Here is a 15,289-nt window from a genome sequence, read left to right as displayed (position 1 = left end):
TACTCATAGCCTAAAATGATAAATTAAAATGAGTGATTAAATACCCATCTTAATGAATCTTTTCAGTGTGATTTGATTTGATTTTGCTTTCCTTCTGCGAATATAAAAAAAATTATGATCACAAGGGACCTTTCTTTCAGACAAGAGTGAGTGAACTGTATTTTTTACAAAGTGAATTTTCAACTTTTTTTTTTCATTTAACGGATCTCTGTTGGCTTGCAAAACCCCCCTATTTTGCTCTGTCATATGAACCCCACCTGAAGTTTACCATCATACAACTGTGTCGTTGTGTGTAGTTGTGTGCACGTGCGTATGTTTAACACTGTCTGTGCTTTATGAGTATGAAATTACAATAACTAGCAGGTAAACAGATTTCGCACTCCATCCCTGAGGACATCTCGTGTACGTTCATGTTCAAGGACCTGTTTTCATAATTTCACAAAAAGGCACATTTTAAAAAGTAAAACATCCACATTAAACACTCACTTGTCAGCAGTACAGCACACACATGGGCTGCTGGGAATGAAGGGCTGATAGTGACCTCATGATAAACGGTGATGGCTGAGGCAGTTAACGTCACTAAACCGAGGTTGAAATTCAGATCATTTGTGTAGGATTCTCGCTAAGCATTTAGCATTTGCTGTTGATGCCAAGGGATGAAATTAGTGTAATTATACAGTCCACTCACAAATTATGGTTCATTATTGGCACCTGTGGTTCCATGTAGAACATCCATGGAGTCTTTCCATTCCACAAAAGGTTCTTTAGATTGTTAAAATGTTCTTCAGAGTAAGAAAAAAAAAATATTATTTTTAGAACTGTTTACTGAAATGTTCTTTGGGAAACAAAATTATGTTTCTATGACATTGTTCCGAAAACCCCCTTTTGGAGCCTTTATTTTAAAGAATGTAGTGTGCATTGTCTTTTAATATATCTGTGTCCCTTAGCATAGCAACACAGCTTTAGCATCATAAATTGAATAAATACTGTAAAGCCTTGAAGAAACTAGCAGCCGTTCTGAAATGAGACACATACGGCGACTCTGAAATTTAGATAGGTGCAAATCTATCTTTAATTCATGACTCACTTTGTGAGAACTGAAGCTGTAGCAGTTTTTTGTGTGCCGATAAAGTGAAAATGCAAGAAGCTAGGCTTAATGAGGGAGCTTTTCAGTCAGTTTCTGAGGTGGTGTGGGCAGTTCTGATGGAATGAGCTCTGCAGGGGAAACACTCACTGATGGGGCGGAAGCAACTGGCCTAACTGAGAAAGAAATAAAGATGAACATCTGTTAGCCCTCAGGCATCATTTCAAAATGCCTGCAATGAGTAGAGAGAGAACAGAGAGGTGATTAAAACAGGGTTGAGAGAGAGAGAGAGAGAGAGAGAGAGAGAGAGAGTCATGCACTTGCATAAAAAAGACAAAATGATCAACATTGAGAAAATGTTTCCTTTAAGAATGAATTTATTATTTATTTTAATAATGAGGATAACTACCATGCATCCTCAGTAATGAGCATCACATTCTTAGAACAGCTTAATTGTATCTTAGTTCTAAGTATGAATGGTCTCATTGGCCCACACAGTGGTGGCAATGCAATGTTTTGATCAATGCTCTCATGCTTGTGCAATACACTTTTTCTAGTCTACCTGTACTTTTGACTATGTATTATATTATATTATATTGAAACAATGTGTATTGTGAAAAGTGCTATACAGAAACTTGACTTTATTATTATTAATATAAATAATAATAATACATTATTATTATTATTATTATTAAATAATTTAATTGTATTAATGTATATTAATTTACAATTTTTTTATTAATTTATTTACATTTTATATAATTTAATTATATTCATTATATGAATTTAATTAAATAATTATATTTGCTTAATTTCTTCTGTAGAACACACACATATATATATATATATATATATATATATTTTTTTTTTTTAAGAAGAAGAAAGAATCATACAGGCTTGTAAGGACATGATGGTGAACTATCCCTTTAAATCATGCTAAAATGTAATTGTTTTGTCAACATGTCTTTTGATTGCTTTAACATGATCAACTGATTCACAGAACATTAAATTGTTATGAGTGGTCACTCAGTGCCATGTTTTCAGCCGAAATGTGTTAAATTACCCCCTCTCGTCTGCATTCCCTTCCTCGTGCCTCAAATCGTCTCTTGGCTCTTCGGAAGACTCTCAATCACACACTAGACCTTTGCTTCGTTTGCTCGAGCTCGCATCTGACATTTCTCATTCTCATATGAAGACTTCACATTTTCCCTCTTCGGTGGAAATCACTGCATCCCTGACCTTTCTCTTCCCAAAGCTTTAATTAGGCTCGGCTGGCCTGACCAGCTCTCCGGTTCACCCTCAGTTTGGCTTTACCCCCCTCAGCCCGCTGACAAGCTCGTATGGTCGCGTATGTGTCTTTGGAAAGATAATTGCCAGAGAACAGGGGTTAATTTTGTTGGGGAAATAATTGTGCTCATGTTTTCATGTAGAAGGAGAGAATGAAAGGATATGCGCATACAAAGAGAATAAGAGATGAACAACTTTGCAAGTACGTTATAGGCCAAAAAGCTTGTGTCTAAGCAAAAGGGTTCCAACATGAAAGATCAATGCTGTCTTTGGCCTTGACATTTGCTTCTTCATTATGAAAGGATGACATTTTCCATTATGTAATATCACTTATTGTTAATTGATCATTTACAATTTTGCTCTACATTCTTAAAAATAAAGGTTCCATAAAGGGGTTTTGCAGCAATGCCATGAATGAACAGTTTTTGGTTCCTTAAAGATCCTTTCAGGAGCAGTTCTTAAAGACTTAAAAAAAATTCTACCATGGAAGTCAATGTACATTTGAAATACCTTTTTCAATGTACCAAAATACCTTTTTCCAAAATCCTTTTGTGCAATGGAAAGATTCCATGGATGTTAAAGGTTCTTCATGGAACCATGGATGACAATATATAACTTAATTTTAAGAATGTAGTATGTAGTACTGCATGTACTGCGAGTTTAAAGCTGGAGTGTTTCGATAGTTTTCAAGGTATTCCATGCAAGTGCTGGAATGCTTGAGTCGTAATCAGTTTTGCCTGTCGCCTGGCAACCCCATGAGTGCCATCCACTCCCTCAAAGACGAGCCCTAAAACTGAGCCATCAGCACAATCTTTCAGTCAGAGTGTGAGATTGTGCCTCCCGAGAAAGATTTTTAACATTTAGCTGATTTTCCTTTGTGTTTTTAATCGCCCTGACCTTCAGCAACAACAGCAAAGTGTGCATACAGTGTCTCAGCCACTATGGAGGTTATTTTTCAGTGTTGTGAACTGATGTTTATGTGGCAAGTGTTTTTCCATTTACATTAAAATGGGATGTGCCTTTTCTGTATAGAGCAGTCAGCAGTTTTATATTTTCATTCAAAATGAAAAAGCATTTAGATAATCTGATCTTATTGCTAGCTGTTCGTCCATGTTTATTTATTATTATTTTTTCTAAGTCAAAATATAATAACTGGGTCTTCCAATAAAAAAAAAAAAAAAAAAAAAGACGTTCATCTGCCTGCATATTTGTGCACAAAAATTAAATCAACAACTGATACATAGAATTAAGTTTCCGTATGTTACAGTGTTAGGGAAAGTTACTTTTAAAAGTAAGGCATTACATTGTGTTACTCCATACAAAAAAAAAAAAAAGTAACTGACCGAGTTACTTAATTTTTTTACACGCACACACTAATCGGCCTGAGTTATCCCAGCACTCTGTCTCCCAAGGCATCCTTAAATAACAGCACCTTGGATGTTTTGTGAACACCTTGAGCACTCACCTGGGACCCGACACAGCATTTCACCCTAATTGGTCAGTTTTCCTGTGAGCAAACAATAGCCTTGGTTAATAAGGCAATATGAACGGGTTCACCACCTGCATCCCTAATAAGAGCAGAAAAAACAACAACACAGCTCTGAGTTCAGGAAGCAGCTTCAGTCCTCAGATCTGTGGCATCAGCTAGGGAGAAAAAGGAACTTAGCACTTTCCTGTGCTAGATGCAGAAAAAAAAGTCTGGCCCACCTATACACACCTACAAAGACTGTTGCAGAGATTTGTGTGTTCTGAAACCATAAGCGTAAGCACTGTGTCACGTGTTTGTTTCTGTTTAGTTCCTGTTTGCCCCTATTTGGTTCAGTTCCTGTTCTCATTTAGTTAATCATTGTTTATTCTGTTCACCTGTTTTGATTGATTACTCCTGTTTCAGTTCTCCCTAATTACGTTCGATGTGTTTATATACCCTGTGTTTTCCTCATTTCCATTGTCTTGCTTTAAAGTTACCTTGTGATGATTTTATCCTTTGTTTGTCAGTGTTGAATTCTTGGAGTGAAAATAAAAGACTCACCTTTGGATTACCCCTTCTCTGTGTGCCTCATCTACCCACATCGTGACACACTGTAAGGCCAAGCAGCTTGGTTTACATTTTTTTTAAAGGGGTCATATGACATTGCTAAAAAGAACATTATGTTGTGTATTTGGTGTAATGCAATGTGTTTATGTGGTTTAAGGTTAAAAAAACACATTATTTTCCAAATAATGTACATTATTCTTGCTCCTCTATGCCCCGTCTTTTTGAAACGCGTAGATTTTTACGAAGCTTATCTTTCTAAAAAGCGAGATGTGCTCTGATTGGCCAGCTATCCAGTGCGTTGTGATTGGCTGACTACCTCAAGCGTGTGATGGAAATGTTACGCCCCATACCATACTATGAACCCGGCGCGATGAGACAACACCAATAAAAGCCATTACAAACGAGGCATTTGTTGCATCCAGTGGGGACATAATTACGGATTATAATGACTTGTACTGTCTTTTTACACGTTGCGTATTGTGCTGCGTAAACATAAAACCATGTCTGCATTTGTGATTGGAGAACTCGCGTTTGAATCATCAGTGGCAATTCTTTAAATATAAAAAAACGTACTTACAGGCTGTGAGTCAGAAGCGCCAGATTGTCATTGCAAAGTTGGAACTGCCCCACTTTATAGAAACAGCCTTTGTGCACAGATGAATCGTAGGCTACTCTGCAGGTTCAGGAAACAGTCCTCCATAAAATGCGCTGCACACATCTGAATATTTGGGTTGAACTGTTTTGGAACAGTGTTGTAAATACAACTTAACCACTGATTTCTAGTTGTGTCCTCTTTTGGAAGGCCAAACAAAGTAGTTTCGCTTTCACCACGAAACACACAGCGTCACACACGGTGGGCTAGAGTGAGCAGCGGCCGGTGGGCTTGAGAACGGCGTGACCGGCAGATTTGACGAAGGAGCGGCCGGCGGACTTGCAGCAACCACATGTGACGACCCCGGGCTGGACTCCGCTTCGTCCACGGTGAAAGCCGATCCGGCAAACCACAGCGCGAAGTTGATGTATTTCCTCAGCGACCAGCACGGATCAGCTCTAGGCATGACGAAGCGGATATCGTCCTCTTTTGGCAGCACAAACAAAGTAGTTTCGCTTTCACAACGAAACACACAGCGCCTTCACGACATGGCGGCGGCGGCGGCAACAACAATACTACAGCAAGAATAAAAGTTGAACATTTGGGCGGCGTTATGTAAATCTTCCCACACAGTGACGTAGACATGTGTGGGCATGTTTAAACTAGGCGTTTTAGGAGGGCGTGAACAAGTCTTGACGTTTATAAAGAATATCTCTTTGGGTTTGAGACTTTAGTCTTTGCAACTTTAGGGATCTTATCTATGCGTGAACAGCTTGTAACAATCCAATGAGAAAGGAAAATTTGAAATTGCATCATATGACCCTTTAATGATGTTTAGTCATCAGAGGAAGAGCTGGTGCGTTTTGTGTGTGTGTGTGTGTGTGTGTGTGCTTAAATAAGACTGTAAAGCCCTGCTTTATATATGTGACTCTGTAAGCTTATGTGCACATTTTTATCGAGACTTCATTTTCATCTGATCACAAATTCAAATAAGCATTGATTAATTGCTCTCTACTGTCAATAAGGTTATAATAGCATTAACCTTCTCTTGTACTGTGTTTTCTTAAGGCAACGTTATAATTTTTTTTCTTTTGCATTTTCAACTTTAGAAGAAAAAAGTAAAAAACGTTGCCATGCATTTTTGGAATTAATAGGTCAGTCTGTAAAGAAACCAATAATATGATTTTTTTAAAAGACAATACGCTTTTAAAACATTTTATTTCAACACTTCCTTTTATTTATTATTATTTTTTTTTTTGCTGTTAAATATATTTCTGGTTATATAATACATGTTTGTTGCTTATTTAACAAGAAATATTTTTCACCCACATATCATTCCAAACCCATATTATTATTATATTATTCCTTTTTAGAATAAAAAAAAGAGGGATGAGAGGATAATGATTCAAACGGAAAAGGTCCAAAAATGACATAAGTATTTTAAAAGTATTCAGTATGACTCATATACTATATTTTTCTGAAGTCTTTATGAGGAACATATTTAAAGTAGTTGTCCACTAAGAATCCTCCTGGGGGCACAACCCCACACTGAGAGAATGTGAGAAACATCAACTTAAATAGATGATCACATTTGGAACATAGTTTGCCAGTATGAATATTGCCATTTGAATTAAGCAGTAATGCAGTTCTTCAATAGGATTTTTTTTTAATAGACAATGGCATCAAACATATTACTGCTGTTGTAACCCCCACTTGTCCTACTCACACCCGCTTCGAGCAGGACTCGAGCCCAGGTTGCCAGCATGGGAGGCAGGTGCACTTACAAGGAGACTAAAGATCACAGCCTCTTGCATTAGTTGCTAGTGCGCCTCTTATGATTAGGGGAGTGAGGTTGCACAGCACCTACCAGCTGGCCTCCGTTACACTATCATTTATTTTGAAATATCCATGATAAAATAATTGCTTTTATGAATAAATGACACAAGTATGATTTATGTTGCAGTTGTTCTGAAGAAATGAACACAGCTATGTTACATGGAAAAAGAAAGAAGACTGCAGTGTTGGATCAACATGTTTAAATCTGGCCTTCAACACTATGTCTATCTATATTTATCTATACATAGGCAAAAAAAAAGGAATGTTAATTCCAGGCTCAGAAGACCATTTATCCAAGTCAGGTTAGCAGTCACAAAAAAAAAAAAAAAATGCATTCATGACCGACCTCGTTATAGTCAGGATTTACGGGAGTGAGACAATCCAATTAGTTTGAGATGGAGCTAAAACATATTCTTAATTTCATTAATATTCTATCAGAGGCAACGTATCGCTGCACAGCGGGACTTAAAGATTCTCCACCATGCTCTCTAAGCATCTCTTCAGCCACCTCATCTGCTGCTTCATTAACCTTTGTCTTCCCAGAAACCTCCACTCTTATGCTTCAAGTCACTGATAGGAGCTTGACATACAGAATCAGAGGAAAGATACGGAGGTGGATTTTGCAAGGCTGCATGAGAAAAGAAGATAAAATTAATTGCCCTTGGTAATGTGGGACTCACATTATAAAAGTCGGCAAGGCCAACACAGACCATCCTTAATTTAATCTTAAACTGGAATTTCTTGTTCTTGAATTATCTGCATTTCACTTCATAGTGCTGATCAAAGCTTTGTAAAGTAGGTGTACAAAATACCAAAATCTGTATTTCATCTTTTAACTACATTTCGTTGGAGCATCCGCAATGTCTCACGCTCAGATTTGTTTCTTTTCTTTGCTGTATGTGTCTTCTCCTGTTCCTTCCATCTATTTCCACACAACTGAAGATCAAACGACAGTGAGCGGGACACACGCACACCTTCACGCATCTACATATTGTATTATCAAATGTCTGTTTCAGGTAAAGAAGTGCAGATGGAGAGGCATTAATCCATAACAGCTTCAAAGCATGTGACAGCTTGTATGACTGATATGTGTGCTTTCTGTTCAGTCTGGTGTATTCTAGCAAAATCTGAACATGTCTGACTTAAAGGAACAGTACCCAGTTTGCACCTGGTATTAAAACCTGTCTTAGATGTGTCTCGGGTGATCATTGTTTTGAGGGAAAGGTGTCTGACTTCATGGCTACATACTGTATGTCTCTCACTGTGTTGGTAAAACACAAAAATAATGTATGTAGTTGTTGTTGGTGGTGCTGTGTTTTTTTGCCATTTTTTTCGCTTTTAACTGATTTAAAGTTTAAAACTGTGTTAGGGAAAATTATTTTTAGATTGCATTAACTCTAACAAATGCAATCTGGCCACATATATTTTCGACTGCCTCTGAATGTGGTATGAATGCTTGGTTTGAATTTACTCTTGGAATTACACTGTAAGAGTACAGTCACGTTAGCGATATTTCAGCAAAATTTAATGGAAATAAACAGGTCTGTTGTCAATAGCATAGCATACAAACCACTGCTCACATAGAAGTCATTTTCAAAGCAAACTGTTTTGTTGGTCAGCACAGCAAATTTGTGAAATCTATGTGGGGAACTTTTACGACCTCATGCGAAACTCTCAAACGTGTGGATTCCTATTGAAATGACTCAATTTCACCTACACAATTTCCCAGAGCAACAATAAATGTGACGGTAAAACAAATACTTTTATAAAAAGGTAAGAAAGAGATGGATCTTTAAATAACCTTTGACTGAATGGTTCTTTGTGGAATCAAAAATGGTTCTTCTATGGCATCGCTTGAAGAACCTTTTGAAGCACCTTTATTTTTAAGAGTGTACCTTTCTATCAAAGTTATCTGACATTATCAAGCTGAGTTTTTGTCATATTGTATTACCATTTTCTAAACTAGAGTGAATAAACCTGTGATAATGTGAGAAATGTTGAAGGTGTCTGAATAACTTTTGGTTTCATCTGCAATGAAAATATTGGTATCGGTACTCAGTATCAGCAAGTACCAAAAATAAAAGTATCGTATCGGGCGAGTACTGGAAAAAGTGTTATTGGTGCATCCCTAATGAATTGCTTAAAATTAGAAATTATTACATTATATATATATATACATTAACATATTTATACAACAGTTCGTTCTGGTTCTCAAATCTGATTGGTTGAGAACCATGAGATATTGTACTGGTATCGCTACAGGAACGCCCTTTCACAATTTTGTATCACTCCGCTTGTTCTAGCCGGGTCTATGTTTTTTTTTATTATTCACTGAGCTAATCGTAGAGTACGTTAGTTAATATAAGAAGAAACGTCTAGCTTCGCGGTCTAGTAGTTCCGCACAAAAGAGGGCTTTATTAGGCACTCCGTTGTTTCTTGTTTAATTACACACGTTCTGTCAAACTGTTCAACCAACAGTTTAACGGAACGTACTCGAGTACGAAAGCGATACCGGCTCTATATCAGTGGCTGTGATTGCCTCCGGCACTCAGCCTGCGGCCTCGTGCCTCTGGCCTAATCACAGCCATGCTGATGTAGAGCCGGTATCGCTTTCATACTCAAGTGATATTGCTCATATATATACACCACTCACCGGTCTCGAGTCCCACGGAGGAGCTCATGGGTCATGTTGGTTGAGTTGGCAGTAATGATTGATGAGCTGGTCTTCTGGGTTCCAGCCACTATGGTTAGCATTAGCATGTTCCGTTTGACGAATGGGCAGTCGAGCTCTGCTGCCCTGCACTACTCAATAATACTATTGGGGCCCTGGAGAGCTGTGTCAAAAACGCAATTGAAATGGAAACCAAAAGTGGACAAGTTTTTATGTGCCAGGAAAGAAACAGGGCAGGTCCTTGAACAAGTCGCATTGACCCGTATTACATCAGCAAGAGGGCTATTGATCTGATGATATAATCGAAGTTTGTGTCCATAAAGTTTCTATGAGGAGAGTTAAGATCCGGTCTTTATAAGCTTTACAAACCCAGTGGAACAGAAAAAAAACGAACCTAAAGCAATTCAACCATTTAGTGATGGTGTAAACCGTGGAGCTCAAACACACAATCCTTAGACCCCGACACATCCAGCTCTCTGTCAATGATAAGGTTTGGAAACAGTTCAGCCTCGCTCATTCAATTATATTTGAGGCTGATTATATTTATTTATTTATTTTCGAAATTGGCACAAACTTAAGACTGGCGGCACTCTAAAACAGAAAAGGAAAAAATAGCTCTAGGGAAATTATAGATTTAACGGTCTGACTGCGCTTTAGGGTGAGTTAAAGTGCGCACGCTCAGGCCATAATGAATTACTCATTGGAGTGTGTTACAAGATTGACAGCGTTAAAGAGATTTATGTTTGTGATCCACTGCGATTATGATAAGATCAGACCAAGCAAATCAGGGATTGGAAATGAAGATATCACATTTAACACGAGGCAGTGCTGCCACAACTTTAAAAGCGTTCATTAAGACTTGTAAATTAGGAACATGATTTGTGAGTTCATCAAATGTATGAGCTTCCTGTCTTGTATATGAAATACAAATTGAGATGCAGTGTTGATGTTTGTTTATTTATTTTAATTGTGATTGACTTGTATTTTTTTTTAAAGAAACATTTCAGGTTCAATACAAGTTAAAATCTGTCAACTGCATTAGTGGCTGTATTGCCACGGTTCATTTGATGTTTCATATTTATATTGCATATATAAAAAATGTGTTTTATATGACATATGTATTGTAAAGGATACAATAAATGAGGCTACAATTGAGGCAACATTTATAAATACAGTAATAATTACTATTTAAAATAAGTGTTTAATATATTAATCTATTTTAATAATCTAATAACATGTATTTGTTTAATTAATTTATCTATTTAATTAATCTATCTACTAATCTATTAAAGAAAAAAATTCCTGTAATTGCAAAACTGAATTTTCAGTAACCATTAATTGTCTCCATTTTTCAGTGTCACATGATCCTATATACATATATATATATATATATATATATATATATATATATATATATATACACACTGTAGAGAGAGAGAGAGAGAGAGGGCGGCAGGAAATTGTTAAAAAAAATCTATAAATATAATAATTACATTTATATAATATAATCATATTTTATGACATATTTTATATATTAAATTAATAGGTTATATTTTATATTTCTATTGTACGGTTTAACCAACTATCCAAATGTATTAGTTGTTCTCTGAAATCTGTGACTATTTGCATTAAGTTCCTTTTTTTACTGAATGTGTTTTATTGAGGCAGACATATGCACTGGTCTGGTTATTGCAGTCTCTCAATGTTCTACAATGTCTATTTGTGGACAGAAGATCACAGATGAAGCTCCTGAGGTCCACTAGCTGAGGCATTTGGTCCCTGAGGGACAGTGAAGACTATGAACATGTTTTCTGTGTTTCAGATCATGTTGCTGACAGATCCAGAGGTGGAGAGCAGTTTGCTCATCAGCTCAGATGAAGGCGCAACCTATCAAAAATATCGCCTCAACTTCTACATCCTCAGCCTGTTGTTTCACCCTGAGCAGGAGGACTGGATCCTTGCCTATGGCCATGACCAGAAGGTGCAGAATCATTTCAGCTAAATCATATAGCAAACAGCATCTAATTATGGCACAAAGCTTTCAGCAAGTCACCGTTCATGCGGTTCTCTAATTATCAAGCTGTTTTATTGCCAAATATAACCAAATGCAAGGAAGCCAAAGGAAAAAAAATATTTATAGTATTTGCATACTGTATAAAGAACATTTTAGGCACAAACTGCAGAGCAAGACATAGTAATAATGAAAGCATGTGTGCAAATGGATGCTAATCTGTATTTAGGCTTGAAATATGTCCTTAGAAGGCAATTATCAATGCAAGAGGAAATACGTCTTAAAGAGACAATTTCAGTAAGCTTAAAGTTGGCAATTAAGACAATTTATGCATCCCGAGTCGCAGGGAATTATCATTAATTATATGGTTTCAAACTCATGGTTAGGGCTAATAAATTTTTTTTTTTTTTTTGCATTATCCTGAAAAGAGTGTTTAAGCATCAGATTCAATCATACCAAAAGATAAATTAACTAGTCAAGATTTTTTTTTTTTCGCTATGCAACTGATGCATCATTTTAATTCCTTCCCTTTTTAATTTTGGATTAGATTCATTCCTGAATGAAATATGTATTTATTTATTGCTACTCCTTGAAGTGGAATTAAATGATATAACAAATTGTTCCCCTAGGGAACTCACTCTGCATCCTCTAGCAGACACACTTTTATGCTTACGGGTGCCCGCCTGTGACATCACGGGCTACGTAGGCCAATGGGATTGAGTTATTTCACACGTGCTTCAGACACTGGTCCTGCTGGTGGCAGTCCCTATAGTTTCCGCTAGAGGATGCAGCATCTCATGCACTCTTGTACAGTATAAATGTATAGTATATAAAAAAAAAATAAGATTTTCTTTTCAAGCATGTCAAAAAAACTTCAAATTCAAATCTCGCAATATCATCAGATGATGACTGTTTCAAGTCTCAAGTGATGTTGTTAAACAGCTTTGACTTCAATTTTGACAAATCAACATTGATTTCACCCTTGAAAGAGGGCCAATGAGAATGAATTACAATTAAATGAAAACAATCAAAAATAATTATCAGCCAATTGAAGGCTAATAGTAGACTGTTTGCACAATTTGCATGACTAGCCATGGCTGAAAGACGCAAAAGCAAATGACATAAAAAGAAAACACAATCACAAGTGTAATTAAACCCTATTCAAATCAATGCCACAAATAAATGCATAATTTATTAGTGTTGACACTTTTGCTGCCTTAATGTCATTGGCAAGGTTCCTGAATTTAAATTTTTTTTATGATGACAGTAAACATAGAGGAGACGAGCTAAAATGAAAAGCTTAGTAACCTTCAACACTTTTGTGATTCCCTGCTGCAAATAAATAAATAAGTAACATTGAAGAAAAAAAAAGAAAAAAAAAGGAATTGTTTTCAGCAGGGCTGTACTCTTGGGTTCTGTCTAATTTGGTTTAGTTTGATCCAGTTGGATTTGTTCCTTTGGTTTCCCATAAGTCATAATGTCTAAATATGACCGAGCTCCATCCACCCACAGTCAGGATGTTATACTGGATATGAGATTGTGATATCACAGTTCCCAACTGATGCAAATTCAAGTGCTACATTGAACATTGATTGAACAGTCATGTTTATGCTCTATTTAGTGAATTTCAGATCTCAGTGTTTGTTCTCTTGCTGATTGCCAATTTTCCACTGTAATTAAACTAATTTTGAAATAATCATTTTTAGATTTTATTGGAAAGTCGTTCATAATTTTAATCGCTTGGTTCCAAAACTTGGTTAGCTCCCTACGTAGGCAGCATTTTAAGGATGGCGTCAATATTGCCATATCAATTTGAGCCGGATTCAGACCCCGAGAATATTGAACAAGAGGATCGTGCAGAACCTTTGCACGCACGGATATTGCAAGACATATTAGAGTGGTAACGTTATTGTTGTTGTTGTTATTGTTATTTTTTTTGGCTAAATCACATTTTAGATAGGATGTCAACAACCGCTTAAAAATAACTGCATTTACTATGTACAGATAAGTGCATATGTATTATGCTTATTGTTCTTTAATTCTAACATTCTAACATTAAGTACAGTGAAACTGTTATACAGTTGAATTTATTTATACCATAGTAGTCCAGTGTTTCCCACAGACTTGCAATCTATTTTGTGGCGGCATATATATGCAAATTAATTCTCTGTCAGCAGAAGGCGCTGTTGGAGTGGTAGAGATCGAGGTTTCCCTGGTAACGGCTTTACAAAAAGCAGCGCTCCGCTCACAAACGCTGCTTTATCAGACATTACATGCAAGATGAAATGAAAATGACCTTCAGAAATACAGTGATATAAAAACGCCTGCACTCAATGTATGGGAAACACTGCATATCTCAATCTCATAATTGAAGTGTAAATTCTGCAGATTACATCATTGTCCAGTATTGTACTGTCAGCAATTTATTATATACATACATATTTACATACATAATTATTCAGGTGCATGTGTAATAACTTGCGAAAACTTGACACTACAGCAGCACTTCTTCTTCCTCGCCGTCTTGTCTGATGCACTCAACCAAGCATTCTAACCACGACCTCGCCCCTCCCCACCCTCCAACCATTCGAATTTCCGTAAGCGGGAATTATTTTAATGATATTCTAATGAGCCGCTTTGTGACATCACAAATCCCAGAAAACAACAAAAAAAGGGATTTAAAAAACCCCCGAAATATCTCCCTTTGGAGTGGACTTTGAGATTTGTAACTTTGTAGATCTTTTTTATGCCCTGACTAAAGTAAAATCACTCTGCTCTTGACTGAATAACTAGTGTATAATTAATTAATACAGTGAAGACTTCATAATGATTTATTTTTACATTTGATTATTCAAATCAACTCCAAAGATATGGAGAAAAAAAATTTTAACAAAATATATATTGTGTGTTGGAGTGGTCCAGACGCTACACACCATTGTGGTAAGAATTTTTGATGCCAATACCCTGAAAAAGATGTCCAAGGTTGACAGGTCTGGAACAGTGTTACATTACTTTTGTGTTACTTTTTCTATATATATATATAAAAAAAATAAAAATCTATTTTATCAAATTTAAAAGCCATTTTACACAAAAAGAGAAATTAATAAACCTTAGGCTGAAGGAAATTCACATCTGTACAGTCAAACATACATTTCAGCTGTTCTGGATACCACAAAGAATAGGATGCAGGAAAATAAAGTTTCATCAGCAATCAGCAATCAATCAATCAGCCAATCAGTAAAGAAAGAAAAGAAAATGTTATGTTGACCTAAAATCATTTTTGCATATTGGTTGAACTGGATCATCAAAGGTCAGCAGCAAAGACATCTGTTAATAAAATTTAAGGAATATTAAGAAATAGTATCACAATTAATTGCATTGTGATATTTGTGCTATTTAACATTTAATTTTTGCAGGTTTGCATTTTCACTGTTTTTATTAATTTTCAGGAATACTGAATGTGTTTTTTTTCCAAGTGAGATGAATAGATGCATGTTCACATTTAGTCTACAGTAACCATCATGTTTACACAGCACACGCAACACCTCTGCACTTACTCCTGATTTCTCTCAACATGGGGGCAGGACAGCTGTAACTCAGATATTTTCTTGTAAATTAAAAATCAATGTGTTACTTTACGAGTTGTTTGAAAAGTAATCTAATTACGTAACTTGCTTTACTTGTAATGCATTGTTCATAATTTCCTAATGTGGCCTTTGAAGAAAAACTGCTGCCGGAATCATTGATGATGTTCACTATAGGTTTTGGAACAG

At 36.3% G+C, this 15,289-nt stretch overlaps 1 protein-coding gene across 1 annotated transcript in view; it reads left to right on the top strand.

The window, feature by feature from the left end:
- LOC107583214 (VPS10 domain-containing receptor SorCS1-like) overlaps positions 1-15,289 on the top strand; it is a 166,639-nt gene that overhangs the window by 110,397 nt on the left and 40,953 nt on the right. Inside the window, exon 4 of the mRNA XM_016269365.1 lies at positions 11,328-11,486. Within this exon, the coding sequence (XP_016124851.1) occupies positions 11,328-11,486 (159 nt within the window). The remainder of the gene's footprint in view (positions 1-11,327; positions 11,487-15,289) is intronic.

The sequence above is a fragment of the Sinocyclocheilus grahami genome, unplaced genomic scaffold (genome assembly GCF_001515645.1).
Source record: "Sinocyclocheilus grahami isolate Dianchi unplaced genomic scaffold, SAMN03320097.WGS_v1.1 scaffold51.1, whole genome shotgun sequence".
NCBI classification, from domain to species: domain Eukaryota; kingdom Metazoa; phylum Chordata; class Actinopteri; order Cypriniformes; family Cyprinidae; genus Sinocyclocheilus; species Sinocyclocheilus grahami.
Note: the sequence above shows the minus strand (reverse complement) of the source record. Positions and strands in the feature narration are given on the sequence as shown.